At 42.0% G+C, this 19,501-nt stretch overlaps 1 protein-coding gene across 1 annotated transcript in view; it reads right to left on the bottom strand.

Moving 5' to 3' along the window:
- LOC308631099 (5-hydroxytryptamine receptor 5B) overlaps window positions 1-13,473 on the bottom strand; it is a gene marked incomplete at both ends in the record, with an annotated part of 41,695 nt that extends 28,222 nt beyond the window's left edge. Inside the window, one exon of the mRNA XM_081262028.1 lies at window positions 12,697-13,473. Within this exon, the coding sequence (XP_081118154.1) occupies window positions 12,697-13,473 (777 nt within the window). The remainder of the gene's footprint in view (window positions 1-12,696) is intronic.
- Between the last annotated feature and the right edge of the window lie 6,028 nt (window positions 13,474-19,501).

Here is a 19,501-nt window from a genome sequence, read left to right as displayed (position 1 = left end):
ACATGTGTCACAATCAATACTCCAAGGAAGCAGGGACCTTGAGTCCCATCCACTGGAGACTCCCCAGTATTTGGCATAAGACATATAGTTTCAATAAATACTTACTGAAAGAACGAATGTTTGGAAGGGGCAAGGCACTTGCATTCCTGCAGGTTTTGCTATCACAGACCCTGACAGCCTTTGTACTAGACTACCATTTCAAGGATGTTTGTACAGCAAACAGCATTGGAAAATAAAAATGGTATCTCCTTGTGGAAAAGAGGTAGGTTTGTTAGCAACCCACTACAAAAATATGTGAGTTTCTTTTATAATAATATAAAATACATCTAATATAATGGTATGGTTTGAATATATGTCCTCTTCAAAACTCATGTTGAAAATTAATTGGCTATTAACAGTCTTAGGAGGTGTGGCTTTTAAAAGGTGGTTAGGCCATGAATACTCCATCATCATGGGTGGGCTTAATGCCTGAATGAAAGGGCTCCGTGCCCTCTGCCTTGGCCCTCCTATCTTTTGATGCATGATGATGGAGAGATGAGGCCCTCAAAAGATGCTGGAATTTCCCAGCTCCAGAGCTATGGGCCAGTAAGTTTCTGTTCATTGTAAATTAGCGAGTCTCAGGTATAAACATAAAGCTCACATTATGTAATAATATCCTTCAACTCCACCCCAAGAGTCTAGTGTCTTCTGCCAGCAGCCAGTTAGTTATGGAGTCTGACTTGTTAGTGTGTAAATCAGGTAAAATCACAGGCCCTTCACAGTTCTGCACATTTGTCTAGTGCCTGGCTAGATGTTCCATACACGATCATACTCAGTTATGACAGCAACTGTGTAAGGAACAAATGAGGAAACCCAAGGCTCAGAGCAAGTTAGGGACTAACTATGATTCCAATTTGAGTCCTTATTTCTACAGCTAGAACCAGAAAAGGCTTATCTATAGCAGAGGCTTATTTCAGTGTTTCTGTGAAATGGTATTATAGAGTAGGACCTCAATGAATGTCGGCTTCCTGTCCCCATTCCTTGCTTCTCTAGGAAAAACTCCAGCTAGCACAGAAAGAACCTACAACATTTGCAATGCCCTAATGCAAATATATGATGAACATCTTAATAAGAAGAAGTAGAAAAGCAAAGCACTAAAGGGGAGAATGGTCCCTCACCACTTATGGAACCTACCAGTATGCACCATGACCACACAGGTCAGACAAGGCAGGCATCAGGCAACCACAGTAATCCTTTAATGCCTTACAACATCTGTGGGACACACTGACAACTGCACAATTATGGTTGAAGGCAACCTGAATTATAACGGGAATGCCCATTTCTAACCAGAGCCCTTAGGTCAGGTCTCAAAACAACTGTGGCTTCCTTTTCTCTGAGATAATCAAGTTCTAAATCCAAGGTACTTTAAGGAGATAACTAAAATATCACCTAACGTAAACAGAAGCTGTCTGGCTTGTCTGACAACCTAGAACAGGGAATTTTCTCAGCTGCTTTTCTTGTGCGAAAGAAATCAAGCAAATAATTTAAGGAAACTTTCTTGTAAAAAGAAAAGCAGAGGACTGCTAGGGTTGATGCAAATAAACTGCTCATTCAGTGTAATAAAATACACAACAGAATAGGGTTGATATAGATCATATCTATGTCACATAGGTATGATCATAACTGAAGGCATAATTGTTATAATGTTTAGATTTGGAAAACGTGTATTTTTTTATTGGGAGTTTAATCACTCTGGCAAGGCAAAGAATTCACTGGAGTTAAGGCTGAAAAGGGGAAAATGAAAGCAAGAGTGTCAAGTAGGTTAGACCACATTTGTGTTTTCATCTCTAACTCCATCTAATCCAAAATCATCCCTCTTCACATGTAGGTGACAATGGAAGGTCCTTTGTGGAGGCCTGAGCTCTTACCTTTAGGTCTCTGGACTCCTTGACTAGTGATTCTCAGTGCCCCAGGGGAAGGGTGCAATAGAGAAAGAGGAGGTTTTGTCTTTTAGATCTTGCATTGTCCAGTCTCAGTGTTCTGATATGCCACCTTAGGCGGGGCCCTGTCTCCAGGAATGAAGATCACCCTCTCAAAGAGTCCTACTTACTCCTGCACTGTGGGTTCCAACCCTTGAGGTGAGCCAGCAGGAAGAAGGCTGAGAGAGCATCGCCCTGCAGGGAAGGGTTTCAGGAAACAAATACAAATTGGGCAAGCTAGCAGTTACATACTTTACTGGGCAGCAAGTTCAAAACTTACTTTACTATTCAAGAAATTCTGTAATCTATCAAAAACACTTTAGAGCCATGGAGTTTGAGTTTACATCCTTCTGGGAGGCCCAACCGTCTCTAAGAACTACACAGATTTAACAACTAGCTAATTGCAAGGTCAAAGTGGATCATACCTGTTTACACTCTCTTTGTTTCTCTCCTACCTGCTTTTCACTTCCCCCAACAATCCAGAAAGAGAGAAAAGAGAAATGGAAATAGTGGTAAAGAGTCAGGACGAACACAGTGAGGTAGGGAGAGCAAAGGAGACTTTTGTAGGGAAGGGAGAGTCAGAGATATTTCTGAAGGGGTAGAGGAAAAGACTCCTTGGTAAGCCCAACTTGTTTTTGTTTTTGTTTTTTGGTTGGTTGGTTGGTTGGTTTTAATTCTCAAGTAGGTGCCAATCTTACAAGTATCTAAACTTAAGCCAGTGTTTTGTTGCCACTAATGCAATTTGATCTGTAAAATTTAATTTTCTAGTTAATATATAGCCCTGCAGTCTACCATGGGAATGTGTTTGAGCCCACAGTTTTTTTAGCAGATATCAGAACAAAAAGTGATGACTACCTACTGTTCTCTTCCCATATGTGAGCTCAGGCCAAACACCACTGCTTGCATGTGTGGTTCTATCTATAAGTTCACTGGCTGCTTAGTCTTTGGGATGGTTGGTATGGGACGTAAGCATTAGACAGGCAATAAAAACATCACAGGTTCAGATAAGGATACTCCAAGAAAATAAAATTACATGCCAATAGCCCTGAAGAACATTGGTGTAAAAAAAATCCTCAATAAAACACTAGCAGATCAAATTCAACAGCACATTAAAAGGATCATTTACCATGATGAAACAGAATTTATCTCTGGAATGCAAGGAATGGTTCATTAAGAACAAATCAATAAATGTGATATATGATATTTTTGTCAGATTAACAGAATGAAGGACAAAACCATAATCATTCCCATAGATACAGAAAAAGCACTTGACAAAATGCAACACTGCTTCATGATAAAAACTCAAAGGAGACAGAACAAGATGATGGCTGAGGAAAATGGTCTGGTGATCTCTCCCCACAGACACACCAAGTGGAACAGCTAGTCACACACCAAACCACCTTCACAAGAGTTTTAAGGAAATCAGGCAAGAGACCCTAGTATCAGCATTTTGTATAACAAAATGATAGAGGCATTGAAGAAGGCAGGCAGGAAGGAGTTGCCTGGATCAACCCACCCCCAACTCCAAGCAACCCAGCAAGGAGACATGCCTCTGCTTAGAGGAGGAGGAGGGAATTAAATACTGGCCTTAGACTTGAAACCCAGTACCAGGTGCACTAAGGTGAAACCCAGTGCTAGGCAGACTCCTGTGACCCCTACCACCAGGCCAATACACTCCAACTGAGCCTCTGAAACTTCATCAGGCCAAGTAGGAATCCATCTACTAAGGAGAAAGGCATGAAAACTGCACAGGTCTTTATCTCAGAGCCCAGTGCCAGGCCCGCTGAGGTGAGACCCAGCACCTGGTAGAAATTGAAGGTCCCATATTGCAGGCTAGAGCTCACAGAGCCTTTAGACCAGCTCCACCATAAAAGAGAGAGAGACTTGTGCAGCAGTAGGACATACCTGAGTTTCAGGCTGCATGAGTTACAGCTTTGGAGTGGGCCTAGGATATACCTCCCCTCCTCCTGGATTGTTTGGGCCCATGTGGCTTGAGACTCACTAGGTCTAACCCAGCCTAGTGCCAGCCCTGGTGGCCAAGGGTCTGTCTCCACTGCTCATCCACCAACCTCAGGCAGCACAGCTATCATCAGGCCAGTGCACAGAGGACACTAGAACCCTGGGGCCCTGGAACCAGGGAACTGTGCTCCAGTAAGATGGGCTCATGTTGTGGCCTGTATCACCACTGCCTCCAGTGGGGGCCTTGATGCACCCTAAAACATTCTTGGGCTGAAAAATACACTCCCTGAATTTAAAAATGCTATGGAAAGCAGCTAAAGCAAGATAGAACAAACAGAAGAATCAGTGAGCTCAAAAAGGCTATTTGAAAATACACAACTGGAGGAGAAAAAAGAATGAAAAGTTTATGAGAACTTTGGGATAGTATTAAGGGAGCAAATATTGAGAATATTGAGGTCCAGGAAAGATTTAAGAATGCCAAAGTGATAGAAACTTTACTCAAAATAAAACAAAGCAAAAACTTCACAAACCTAAATAAGAAAACAAATATCCAGACACGGAAAGATGAAAGGTCACTGGTCAAATGCAGCTCAAGTAAGTCTACCTCAAGACATCTTATAATCAAGCTTTCCAGGTGAAAGATAGTCTCGAGACTTCACGAGAAGAGAAACAACAGATAGCCATACTGATATGAAATAAAATAGACTTTAAATCAAAAACAGCAAAAATGAGAATGTCATTATATAATGATAAAGGGCTAGGCACAGAAAGACAAGGACTGCATGATCTCATATGTTGAATCTAAACAAGTTGATCTTATAGAAGTGAGGAGTGGAATGATGGTTCCAGAGGTGGGGAGGCATTGGGGAGAGGTGGGGAAAGGTTATCAATGGGTACTAAGTTACAGTGAGATAACAGCAAGCTCTGATGTGGCATTGCACAGCATGGTGACTACAGGCAACAATGACATACTGTACATTTCAAAAATAAAAGAAAGGCTTTTCAAAGTTTTCACCATAATGAAAAACTAAATTTTAAGATGGTAAATACGGGGCTGGGGATGTGGCTCAAGCGGTAGCGCGCTCGCCTGGCATGCGTGCGGCCCGGGTTCGATCCTCAGCACCACATACAAACAAAGATGTTGTGCCCGCCGAAAACTAAAAAATAAAGATTAAAAAAAAATTCTCTCTCTCTCTCTCTCTCTCTCTCACTCTCACTCTCACTCTCTCTTTAAAAAAAAAAAAAAGATGGTAAATATGTTTAACGTGATTTAAACATTACACAACGTCCACAAGTATAGAACATTACAAGGTACCCCTGTTAGGATGTACAACCTTTTTTATATTTATTTTTTAGTTGTAGTTGGACACAATATGTTTATTTTATTTATTTTTATGTGGTGCTGAGGATCAAACCCAGGGCCTCAAATTTGCTAGGCAAGTGCTCTACCGCTGAGCCACAACCCCAGCCCAGTATCTACAACTTTTATATTTCAGCTAAATATTTTTTTAAGTTAAAAAACAAAACAAAAAAAAAACCAAACTCTCAACAAATTAGGTATAGAAGGAATGAACCTTAACACAAGGAAGACCATATATATAGCAAACTCACAGCTAACATCATACTGAATGGTGAACAGCTGAAAGCTTTCCCTTGAAGATAAGGAACAAGACAAGGCTGTCCATTTTCACCACCTTGAGTTAACATAGTACTGGATGTCCTAGCTAGAGCAATTAGACAAGAAAAAGAAATTTAAAACATCCTAGTAGAAAAAGAAGTAAAATTATCTCTAATGACAGATTTCTTCTTCTCCTTCTCCTCCTTTTTTTTTAAGAGAGAGAGAGAGAAAAAATTTTTTAAATTTATTGTTTAGTTTTCAGCAGATACAGAATCTTTATTTTATTTGTATGTGGTGCTGAGGATCGAACCCAGGGCCGTGCGCATGCCTGGTGAGCGCGCTACCGCTTGAGCTACATCCCCAGCCCCTCCTTCTTTATTGTAGTGCTAGAATTTGAACACAAGCCTTGCACATGCGAAGCAAGTGCTCTGTTACTGAGCTACATCTCCACCCTGTACAACATGATCTCATATACAGAAACCCCAGAAGACTTCAAAGAACTGGTAGAACTTATACACAATCCACCTACAAAAATCAGTAGTGTTTCTATATATTAATGCTATAGTTTGGATCTAAAATGCCCACCAAAGGCTTGGTCCCCAACCTGTGGTGCTGTTGGAAGTGGAGGAAACTTGGGAAGATGGAACCTAATAGAAGGAAGTTAGGCCCTTGGGGATATGGCCGTGAAGGAGTCCCTTCCTGCCTCTCTCTCAGCCTCTTCTGCCTTGATGTACTGTGCTGCCATAGATCCAAGGCAACAGGACCAAGTGACCATGGATTTAAGCCTTTAAATCTGTGAGCCAAATAAACCTTTGCCCCATAAAAGCTGATTATCTATGTAGTTTGTCACAGTGAAGGAAAGCTGACTAACAACTGATGGCAAATTGTCAAATATTAATAAACCATTTACAATAGCATAAAAATATTTAGGAATAAATTAGCCAAGGAGGTGAAGGACCTGTACGCTGAAAACTACAACACATTTATGAAAAGAAATGGAAGACAAACATAAATGAAAAGAAATACCATATTCATGGATCAGAAGACTTAGTATTGTTCAAAGCTCATACTACCCCAAGTGATCTACAGATTCAATACAACCCCTATCAAGATTCTGAAGAGATTCTTCACAGAAATAGAAAAAACAATCCCCAAATCCATGTAGAAGCATGAAAGACATGAAAGAGCCAAAACAATCTTCTATATACTAATGCTACAGTTTGGTTTGCCCACCAATTCAAAATAACAAAGCTGGAGGCATACCACAACCTGATTTCAAAATATGTGTAAAAATCGGTGGCAATCAGAACAGCATGATACTGACATAAAAAGAGACATTTCAACTTATGGAACAGGACAAGGAGCCCAGAAATAAATCCATGTATCTATGATCAACTGGTTTTTGATAAAGGTGCAAAAACACACAATGGAAGTATAACCTGTTCAATAATTTATGTTGGAAAAACTGTAATCCACAAGCAAATAATAAAATTAGACAATTATCTCACACTATTATTATATTAAAATCAATTCAAAATGTCTTAACAACTTAAATATAAGACCTGAAACTTTTAAGTTTACTAGAGGAAAACACAGGAGCAAAGATCTACAACACTGATGTAGGCAACAGTTTTTTAGATGTGATCCTAAAATCGCAGGCAATAAAAGCAAAAATTGATTGCATCAAACCAAAAAGCTTTGCATAGCAAAGAAAATAATTAACAGAGTGAAGAGACCACCCTCAGAGTGAGAGAAAACAATATTTGGAAACCATATATCTGATAAGGAATTAGTATCCAAAGTATATAAGGGACTCAACTCAATAGTAAGAAAACAACTCAATGAAAACATAGGCAAAGCACTTGAGTAGACATTTCTAAAAATAAGGCATTACAAATGGCCCACAGTTTTATGAAAAAAAGATGGTCAACATCGCTGATCATCAGGGGACTTGACATTAAAATCTTATGCGGTATCATCTCATACCTGTTAAAATTACAATTATTAAAAAGTGAAAGATAAGTGTTGGTGAGGATGTTGATAAAAGAGAACTCTTGTTCACTGTTGGTGGAAATATAAAATAGTACAGCCATGATGAAGAACAGTATAGAGTTTCCTCAAAAAAAACTAAAAATAGAATTTCCAGATGATCTAGCAATCCCACTTCTGAGTATATATCCAAAAGAATTGAAATCAATCTATTGAAGAGACATCTTAATTTCCAGATTCATTCCAGCATTATTCATAATAGCTACATTATGGACTCTACCTAAGTACTCATCAACTGATGAATAAAGGAAATATGGTATGTGGACACAATGAAATACAACACAGCCTTTTAAAAAATATTGTCATTTGTGACAAACATGAATGGACCTGGAGGATATTATGTAAATGAAATAAGCTAGGTATAGAAAACACTGCATGGTCTCACTTACATATGAAATCTTAAAAAGCTTCGTGTATAGTTAGAGTGGCATGTAATTACTGGAGATTGGGGGATGCGGTGAGAGAGACAGATGTTGACCATGGAATACAAATTTCTAGAGGAGTCAACTTTTTGTAATATAGCATTATATAAAACCAAGATCCAAGGTGACATAAACCCTGCAGCTCAACACCTCACACTTATTTTTTGCCCTTTACATTTCAAAGTGCTTTTCCATACACTACTCAATATTTCAGGTATTATTGTACCCTGGAAAGACCAGGGTAACTTCAAGCAGAGAACCTCCAAGATTTCATTGCATTTATCACATCTATAATTATAGCCTACTAAAACCAGTCCCTTGAGAGTGGGGACCTGATTACTGATTCTCTGAAACCTCAGAGGTTGTGACATTAGCTAATAGAAGGTAAGTCAATCACCATCAAAGTATTCCCATACTGTCATATTTTTTATGAATAGAGCCTAATTTTTCTCAAGGATCCTTGAGTATGGGTGGGACTTTGTGACTCAACTTTTAATGCATGGAATACAGTGGAAGTGATCATATGTGACTTTCAAGATTAGAGCATGAAAGGTTTCCTCCTTGCTTTATTCTCCTGGGTTGTTTGCTCTGAGGGAAGCTAGTTGCCCATGGTCATACACTCAAGCAGTCCTATGAGGATGTCCTTTTGACAGGATACCAAAGTTTCTCACCACTAGCCATCTGAGTAAGCTACCTTAGGGGCAAAATCTTCAACTCCCGTGTAGCCTTCCAATAACTGCAGCCCTATCTGACATCTTGGCCATAACCAGGAGACCTCTGGCTACAACAACCCAACTCAGCTGTTTCCACTGCCTCACCCAAAGAAACTGAGCTAACATTGGGTATTTTAAGCCATCAAGCTTTGGCACACGAGCAATAAACAACTACTCCACCCATGATGGTAAGTAATAGTAGTAAGGGAGATAAAGTAATTTCATTACTTCTAACTTATAAGATTAGAAAAATAACAGGGAAAGTAATACTGCAGCTATCATTTTTAGTTTAGTATTCTAAGTGCTCCACACACACTATGATCACATTTACTCTTCATAAGACTAGCATGAGACAAATGGTAATATTTTCATTTTACATATAGGGAAATGTAGACTTAGATTAAGTCAACTAGATAAAGTGCCAATGAGTGGCGCAAAATTAAAAACCCAGGTGTCCTTGTTTCCAAATCTCATACTTTTAACTATGGTGCCCACGCTGTCTCTATACATGTTTGTTGACTGAGAATGCATGAAAGGTATCCACCAAGGCTCCTTTCAAAGATTCTATGCATATTTGCCTCTACCATTCCCTTTCTCTTTTGAAAATGCTAAAAATTATATTGTGTGAACATACTCTTATAAAAACCAATATCACCAAGACTGGATTCATTATTATATATTTATTAGTATTGTATTAATTTTTTCACTAATTTTAAAGGAAGTTAAAATTGAAACATTTCCATGGGCCTCCAAAAGACTTATGGCTCTAGGTGGTGGGCCTCACGGGCTGATGGATAGATTCTAGGCCATCGTGTCAATTGTGCACAGAAATCAAGCAATTGAAAAGAAAAAAAAAATCCCCAAAGAAAAACATTTGATGTTACACATTGGAAGTCAAAGAAATCATGTCTATTGACAGTTTTGCTGTTTTTCTCCTTCTCATGGGCACTGGGATACTAGAAAACAATAGCAACCCATGGGGCTCGCTTTGGAGTGGGCACAGCATACTGTGCATGTGGAGCTCAGTTTCTCAGGATATGAGGTTGACAGAAAGGATTCCAGGCCAGGAATTAAATCTGTCTTCTGAGAGAAGCTGGCAGTGCCTCTCTACTCAATTGCTTTCAGTTGGTCTTGAAAGGAAAGTTCATGAGAATAGTTTTTAGATCCTGCTCCCTGAGATCCTCTCATTCCTCTCCAGGTGAGATGCCTGAGGGCAGGAGAAAGCCCTCAGAATAAAGCACCTAGAAACCACAAAGAGTAATAATAAAAAGAACAGTGACTTTAAAACTAGTATAAACTTCAGCTTCTCCACATGATAGCTGGGTTGTTTGGGATGGATTCACTTTGGGATGCTTTAGCTTTCTCATCTGCAAAATGATAGCTATGTGGCAAACACAGTTCGTGCTCACCAAATATCCCCATGTTCCCCTCCAATTTATAGCTAATAGCTGACCAGAAGACTGTGAACAGAAGAAGAATGCACTTAAAATCTGATGTATTCCACATCTCTCCTACTCCCACAGCAACTTTAGAAGCTGCATGTTCAAAGAAAGGACAAGTGACCCAAATCCATGTGTTACTGTCTGCAAGAAAGCTATGCAAGAGGGCCCCCAGACCGTGTAAAACTTTGAGTGAAAGTAAAATAAACTTCTATTGGTTTGAAAGTTATATGTTACTGCAGCACAACTTAACTTTTCTTGACTTAGGAGAGATTGTAAATGCCAACTTTGGTGCATCATGAGGATTCAAGAAGATGAATGTAAAGCATCAAAAATAGTAAATTCATATTTTTCCTTGTCTATTTTTGAAAATGGCATTTTGTCCTAAAGGATTAATCACTGTTTAGCAGCTATTGCAGACTGCTTTCTGATAATATTTTAATATTGGGACCTAGCCACAGAATTGTGAAAAAAAGAAAAAAAAATGAAGGATGTACACAGCCTCCTCAACAGGACTCCTGTCACCCACAGAAAACAGTACGAACACTTTGCAGCACCTAAATTCAACTCAACTAACTATCCTGGAAGTGTAAAAAGAAGTAGGTGGGAGAAAGTATAGAAATAGCATTTCTGGCATTATTTTAAATATCTGTTATTGTGTTTTGTAGCTAGAGACTTGCAAACGCTGACTCAGGAAAATTACTCAGGATTTTGATCAAGGACTTGCTGGAGTCCCTAGAAGCAGGATGCTCTAAGACATTACCTCATCTACAGTCTCAGCCTCTATGATTCAAGACTTTTAAACATGACAGAGCAATATTGTGTATTACAGAAGTGCAGGTCCAAAATAAGGGCTTGCCCTACCTCCCACTGCCAGCAAGTGGCTAAATCACAACACTGCCCCTACCTCCTGGAACTCTTTCTCCGCCAACACAGGCCACTCCAGGATTGGACAGCCTCCTATCTGGTCACCTCTTCCTTAGGCCACCTGCCTGAATAGAGTCCATCAAAAAGGAACGCTAAAATCCTGCTTGGCAAGCCTTTCCGGAGTTCATTTCACTGTGATTTCTCTGGGTGCACATTGGATTGACATAGCTATTACAAGTCAGCCCCTACCTCTGACAGAAAAGCTATAATCACTCAGCCTTTTACAAAGCGCCCTCTCAAATAACATCATTAGTTCTGAATAAAGTTCTCCCTTTTAACACTTTGCGATTATGGCCATGACGTTCCTATTTTATGATACAAAGTTCTTCTGCCATTTAATGAAAAAGAGTCTACTTTTAAAAGCATGTACTTACTAACCTAAATATCTGGGTTAATTTTCTAACATTCAAACAAAGCTAACAAGGACAAGTAACTTTCCCTGTCCCCCCCCCCCCTGCATTCCCTTCCCAGTCCACATATTGTCTTTAGAAAGGGCAAGTAAATAAATCCCATTATTCTCTAGGACTGGGAGCTTATTACTTGAAATAGTTGACCCCCAAATAAGAAAGTTTGGGTTTCCAGGGTGAGGAGGGAGTTGAGCATGGGTGAGGAGGGCTCTAGCTGAAAGGAAAAAAAATCTGCATGCAGAATGATAAATTCGTTTGGAAGAGCTACCACATGTACTTTTCTTTATCTCATTACATTTCCAATAGAATCTTCCCTCCCCTTACATATTGACAGGCAACAAACACCCTGTTGATTTTACTCTACCCTGTTTTGCCACCCATCCTGTGCCAGGCACTATGCTAGGTACTGGACCTTCTTCATCTCATGTGATCCTTGCCAAGAGCCATATAAGGTAGGAATTAAATTGTTTAAAGATGAGGAAACAAAGCATACAGAAATTAAGCAACCACTCTAATGTCCTAAGCTAGTACTTAGGGCTAAATTCAATGATTCCGTTTCTAAGACCGCTGGAGGGATAGCACTGGGGTTGGCATGCCCAAGGAAAGTGACACTTGAATTATGTTACCCTCAGTTCTCCCCTTGGCAGGGAGCTAGCCAAAAGAGTTGGAAATATGGTCTTTGGACTGCAAAAGATTGACTGGGATCTGATGGAGACAGAAAATAAAGGGTGAACAGCCACGAGAATTCCGTCTTCTACAGCAAGATGGATTATAGCATACCACAATCCCACATTATCTAGCTGAGATCAAGACGTTGGCAGCTCCAGGACCGACACAGACATAACTAAGCCAAGGAACACAGAGTGTGTAGCTAATTAGACACGACCTCGCCACTGTCTAGATAAGCCGTACCTGCAAGTCCCCTTCAACCCCACAGTGCCGCAACATCAGCTCGTGCTCCAGTCCTAATGTATAGGTGATAGAACCTCTTCCCTTGCACGCAACCAGCAGGTGGCTGACACTTCTCCGGTGCGGGGGGGGGGGGGCCCTCGAAACTCAGGTAATAAAACCCTCCACTTGGTCTTCCAAAGAGCTCCCGTTTTCGAGCGCGCACAAGCCTGCAAGCTTCCGCCCGCTCTACCTTAGGCTAAACTTCCTCCTCCCCCAGAGTTCCCCATCCCCAACGCCACAGCCTGTCCCTCACCTGCACGGTGGAGGGCAAGGGCTGCACAGCCCGGCGGCGGCGACCGAAGCGAAACTTGGCCGCCTTGTAGATCTTCCAGTAGACAAACAGTACCACGCCAAGCGGCAGGTAAAAAGCGCCGCAGGTGGAGAAGACGGCGTAGGAAGGTTCCTGGCTCACCTGGCAGCGCTGGAGCTGAGCATCGTACGCCTCGCCCCAACCAAAGAGCAGAGGGGCGAGGGCAATGAGCGCAGATAGTGCCCAGGTGAGCGCGATCATGACAGCTGAGGCACGGCGGCGGGTGCGTAGCGTGTATTGCAGGTGACGCGTGATGGTCCAGTATCGGTCCAGAGCGATGGCCGCCACGTTCCAGATACTGGCGGTACAGCACAGCACGTCGAAGGAGATCCACACGTGACACAGGCTCCTACCCAGCTGCCAACGTCGCCCGGCCGATAGCTCACTCACTAGGCTCAGGGGCATCACCAGCGCTGCCACTAGTACGTCCGATACGGCCGTCGAGGCCACCAAGTTATGCGGCACGCGATGAAAGGCGCGGACACGCAGGATGGTGACCAGAACCAGCAGATTCCACAGAAAAGTGGCCGCGATCAGCAGTACGAGAAGCGTCACCACCAGCACCGTGAAGACCGAGAAGGGCGGCTCCCGGCCGGGCAAGTCGGTGCCTCCTGGGGTGGACCCGAGGATCTCGCTCGGGGTTGGGGGACTGGTGCAAGTCTCAGGTCCCACCAGAAGGGCGGCTCCGTTGGTGGTCGCCAAGAGGTTAGCGGCTTCCATGGTGCTCTGGCTTGGGGCTGCAGGGCAGGGGACGTTCGCTTTGACCCGAAGCTGTACCTGGATAGGGTAGGTGCAGGCACAGAGAGAGGGCACTGCGTACTCAGGGGAGGACCCAAGTGGATTTAGGTCGCCCTATCCTGATCTCTCTTCTGGGTTGCAGTTTCTCTTTGTTGCTTCTGCCTGGAGCCCTCGTGGACCTTGGACTCTCTTTTCCAGTGGAGGAAAATGAGGGACTGGACCTCTCCACTCTCTCCAGCTCCGTTCAGCGCCCTGCTCCTTCCCACTTCACCGCGGTCCCCGGGGCAACCTGCTGTCTGAAGATCGGGAATCCGAGAGCGCTGCTCTGGGTCCGCGCGCCAGGGCGGGCTTGGAGCGTTGCCCCCACCCTCCCCTGGGAGGCTGAAGCTGAGCTGCTCCTGGAGTTGGGCAGGAGTGGTTTGGAGAACCCACCAATAAGAGCCAGACCTGCAACGTCGTCCCCACCCGTCTCACGGCTTCTGGGGGCGCGGAAAGCACCCTGACTGCGGGAGCCTCCCACAAAGGTTTAGATTCCTATAGGAATTGCGTAGCCGCCACCTCCGTGAATCCTCGGACCTGTCTGGTGGCACTGTTCGACACTGAAAACGTAGGGTGCCGCCGCATACCGGCCAGAGGGGTTTTGATTTCTTGGAATCGAGGAGTCTACCGGTGCCTATTGGAGATTTTTTTTTTTTTTAAAGAAAGAAAGAAAAAGATAAAGCTCCTAGACAGCCCCCTGCCCTTGTACTGCCCCTTCATTCGCAGCCCTTCTGCCAGGAAAGGGCTACTAAGTACCTTGAGTAGTTCACTCCCTGTTATATGCAAAAAAAAAAAAAAAGCTTCTGAGCAGTTTGGCAAAGACCTGAAAGAGGAATTTATCCCCATCCCCAAATCACCCGAACTTCCAGCGCCCTCCCTTTTCACTTTCTAATATCCCTGTCTTCCAAATTTGTACTGTAGGGTTTTCTTTTTTGTTTGTTTTTGCCATGCTAGAGAGAGAACCCAGGGCCGCATTTGTGCTAAGCAAGTGCTTTACCACTAAACTGCACCCCTAGTTCCAGTAGTTATTTTTATTGACCCTTGGGCAAAGGTAGAAAACACTTAAAAACATGAGATTCCTCTCACTCTCTCATTCTCTACCAACTCCAACTCCTCCTTTTCAGTCTCATACTTTAAAAACAACAACAACAACAACAACACACACACACACACACACACACACACACACAAAACCCTCAATTGTAATGAAATCAACCTAAAGCTGCGTCATTTCTGTTGGTGGGAGTAGAAGAGAAATATAACTGACACCCTCCCCCTTCAGAGCAGCATAATTGGTTTGTTACTAACCCTCTGAGAACAGAGCAGCAGGCTAATCTGGGTGCTCAGGAGAGCCCAATGGGCCCTGCACCCTGAGAGTGAGCTCCCAGAGAGGACTCTGGAAAGGCCACCCACCATCAAGGCAGGTGGAGGGATTTTCTTCCCTGGTTCATCCAGCAGCCCTACCCCCTAGAACCTGACTGAACCATCTTCTCATGTTGGTTGGACACCCTTAAGAATGTTCTCTCCTTTACCCTCACTTGTTCCTTCACAAGTAGGCACTGTGTACATTCTTGATACTATGCATGGTTCTCACTCACATAGGACAGCATACTCACAGGACCTAAAAAGTAACATTAAAGGAGTCAAAGTAAAAGTACTTGTTTTTATTAACTACTTAAAGGCTTAAGCTTCAAGTAGTTGTAAAAATATCAGAAGTGGTGAATTCTTCAGAGAGCACAGAGATGGGGAAGTGGGGGTCGGGTTTGCTTCTTGGAGGAGGGGGCTGTTGAGATTTTACAGAAGAGTAAGGAAGGAGTTCAGATTGGGAGTGGAGAGCAGGCCAGCTCTACTGTGAATGGCTGGGTGGAAGCCACATGCACATGGGGTGTACATGCAGGTAGATATTAAGAGTCCAGAAGAAGGCAGGATTTAGGAGAATTAACCTAAAGTAGGGAAACATCCTTTATAATATAATGGAGACTAGCCTTCAAAATACTTTTGCAATGATATCTTCCCTCATTTTTCAAATAAGCATAACAAAAGCAATGAATACTATAAATGCATAAATATTCATATTGCACCAGTCAGATATATGACATGCTTTGATTCTCAGTCTTTGCTCTACTCCACATACATTTTTCATGCTTAAAATCAATTTTTTATTTTGCCAATTTCTCTTAACACTTTTCATGCTCCAATATATTCTCTTCTGAGTTAACACTTTTTATGTTGTGCCATTTTACCAGTTGGGCTTTCTGACACAGTCTTCTCATCTTAAAAGTGGGAGTAAATATCCATGTTATGAGATTGTTATAAAACTAAAGTTAGGTAAGACCAGTAGTACAGGGTAAGTATTCAGTAAATGATGACCATTCCTGTTCTTTTTAACCAAACTTTAGCTTCAGTTCTCTTCTAATCTTTATATAAGATTGTTTTGTTTTTATGTAGTTTTAATCTCACAAATATTTGTAACAACAAAACACTTACTTTCAATAGAACTTACAACCTTTGTAGGCACCATTCCCATTTACAGATTAAAAAAAAATTAAGATTTGTCAACCTGCTGCAATGGACTAAATTGTACCCTCCACCCCCAAAGTCATATGATGAAGCTGTAACCTCCAATGTGATTTCATCTGGAGGTAGGACCTATAAAGAGGTAATATGATCCCATGAGATCAGAAGGGTAAGAGCCCTTATCTGATAGGATTAATGTCCTTTTAAAAAGAGACAGGAGAGAGCTCATTCTCTCTCTCCCCATGTGAAGACACAGAGTATAATGGTTAATTTGAATGGTCAACTTGATTGGATTTAAAGATGCCAATGATTAAGAGGTTTCTGGGTGTGTCAATGGGGGTGTGTCTAGGAATGATTGGCATATGGAACAGTGAACGGAAGCAGAGATGCTCCCTAAGTGTGGGCAGCACCATCCAATAGGTTGGAGGCTTGGATGGAATAAATGTTGGAAGAACAAGGAAGCAGCAGCAGATAGAAACTGGATTCTTCTTGATTGCTGCTGTTATTGCCTGAAGCCATCAGGCTCCAGCTCCTTCACTCTTCCAAAGTGGAGTCTGCTGGTCCACTCTCCAGAGAGTTTTCAGAAGCCTTCCATCTGGGGTAGTATTGTTGATCCCTTTTGTTCTGAGGTTTCGGCATCTTGGACCACACAGCTACTAGCCATTGTGGACTATCCAGCTTCTAGTTGGGTAAGCCCAATCTAATAGATCCCCTTTTTATAATCATAAATATATCTCCTGTTGGTTCTGTTTCTCCAGAGAACCCTGACTAATACACAGTGTAAGGCTTCTGCCCACAAGCCAGAAAGAGGGTCCGCATCAGGAACTGAATTAGCCAGCACCTTGATCTTGGACTTCCAGCTTTCATAAATGAGAAATAAATTTCTATTGTTTAAGTCAGCTGGTGTATGGCATTTATTATAACAGTCTGAGCTAACTAATACACTTGCCTTGAGGCTCCCAGCTGGAATTTCACTTTCTGATTCCCTATTCCTCCTTTGTCCATGACACCAATGTACCCTCCATTTACTGGACTTTATAGTTCAATAATTGTTTTCATTTATCTCTGTTAGTTATTTTACATCACCATGATCATCATACCCAAAGAGACCAACTTAGAGGAGGAAAAGTTTTATTTTGGGCTCATGATCTCAGAGGTTCAGTCCATGGTCAGCCAACTCCATCACTTTGGGCCTGAATGAGGCAAAACGCCATGGAAGAGTAGTGGTAGAGGAAAGCTGCTCACCTCATGGCAGCTAGAAGCACAGAGAAAGGAAGAGTTAGGGCATAGTCCCAGTGACCCCTCCCCCCACCAGATGTCTACAATGTCTTTCAAATAATTAATCATCAAATGGATTATTCCATTGATTAGGTCACAGCTCTCAAAAGCTAATTGTTTCACATCCTGGCTTAACACAGGAGCTTTGGGGAGACATCTCATATCTGAACCATAACATAAAAAGGCCTTGTGCTGGGCTGGGGATGTGGCTCAAGCGGTAGTGCGCTCGCCTGGCGTGCGCGCGGCCCGGGTTGGATCCTCAGCACCACATACCAACAAAGATGTTGTGTCCGCCGAGAACTAAAAAATAAATATTAAAAATCCTTTCTCTCTCTCTCTCTCTCTCTCTCTCTCTCTCTCTCTCTCAAAAAAAAAAGGCCTTGTGCTCTTCCTTTAGAAAACTCTTTTGTATCCCAATTACAAATCTCCTTGGGGTTCCCTTCATCTCTAACCACTCCCCTGCCCAGCTGATTGCAGTCCAGCCACACTGACCTTCTGCAGATCTGAACATGATGTGCACGTTCTCTCTCGGGGCTTCATGGCTGTTGTACCATCTTCAATAATAATGCTTAAGGCATCATTTTCTGACTCCACTTGAGTCTCTGCTTTACTGCTTTCATCTCAGGCCATCCCTCACCACTGGATCCATGATTGATCACTCTACTGGAAGGTGTTCTCTAACTCCCCACTCTATCTCCTTCTCTTCATGGCACGTCACGGAAATGACATCATACTATTTATTTCCTTTCCCATTATCTGCCTTCCCTATTGAAATGTAAGCTATTTGTGTGTAGGAAATTTGTACCCTGAGGTATCCTCAGACTCTGGCTCCATGCCAGGCACATAGTAGGTAACTCAATACATTTGAATGAAGAAAGGGTTCTTGGCAGAGGTGATCCACAGGCGTGAGCATCCTTGAACATTTTTGTTGGGCGTGCTTAGAAGGTGAGTCCCTGACTGCTTGTTACCTAGGCAATTTCTCACAGCTGTGCTTGTAGGAAGCAATCTTAAAGAATGAAAGGACAGGCTTCCTGCCACTTATTATTAAAGTGATGAGTCCCAAGCTCAGGGCTCTTTCTGCCACCCCACAGGAATTTGGGAAAACACGGGCAACTAGTGCAAACAACACAAAACTCTGACTACAACTCCCCTACCCCCACTCCCACCAGTACTAAGGATTGAACTCAGGGCAGCCCTGGCTAAAGCTTTTGCCCAGAATAATAAAGTCATTTGTCTCTGACCCAGTGATCTCCTGTTCTCTCCCAGCTTCTATGAAATGGTAACAAGGTTGCTCATTAGATTAAAAGTAGGGTAAAATCTCAAGAATCTGCACAGTACTTGATGAACATTCAGTTTATTTATTTTTAAAATTATAGTTGGAAGAATTTTTTCCCTTTGGGGAATAGTTCCTTGATACATTTTCTCCGAAATTTATTAGCTGAGTTAGAATGTAGGAATGATTATTCTTTTTGTGTATTCTCAAATTGTACCTCAGAGATATTTAATGGATTCACTGTTCTCTTAGCTCTGGTTTTGGAGAAATGAGAGAAATTGACAGCTTTGCCCCAAATCAATTTTTATCATTAAAAAATGTTTAATTGGTATGCTATGGTGTATTTTCATTGTTTAAAGTTTAGTTCTTTAATGGCTAAAAGGGCTGCATTTTCCCCACATAGTGATTTATTATATATATATATATTCTTTTGTAGAAATATTTCATTCTTTTTTAAAGGACTCTAGATAGTGACTTTATGGATATTTGACAATTTTGTAAATTGATGTACTTGCCACCATCATACTTTCATCAATTTCTTTGCATTTATTTGATTATATTTTGTTGAATGACTTCTTGTTTTATACGATAGAACACATCAATCTTGTCTCCATCAGCATCTTCAATTTGCTTGGTATTCACCAATTGCTTTCCTGTGTCCTATATCCATTATTGAAGTTTATGAATAATTTACAGATGTGATTCTTTGATCCCCCTGGAGCTATGGCTATGTCTGGAAGAAAATGTGGGTGCAGCCATCTCTCCTGCTTGCTGTGTGTATTCCTGTCTATGGGGTTCAGCCCTGATTCCTGAGTGCAAGACACTGTGTCTTTCAAAATGGGTATGATACTGTTGACTCTGGAGGAACTTTCATTTACTAGAGATGAGATCTACTTGTGTAAT

This window comes from Spermophilus citellus, assembly GCF_964194105.1.
Source record: "Spermophilus citellus genome assembly, chromosome: 11".
NCBI classification, from domain to species: Eukaryota; Metazoa; Chordata; class Mammalia; order Rodentia; family Sciuridae; genus Spermophilus; species Spermophilus citellus.
The sequence above is the reverse complement of the archived record's forward strand: the minus strand, read 5'-3'. Positions and strand labels throughout refer to the sequence as shown.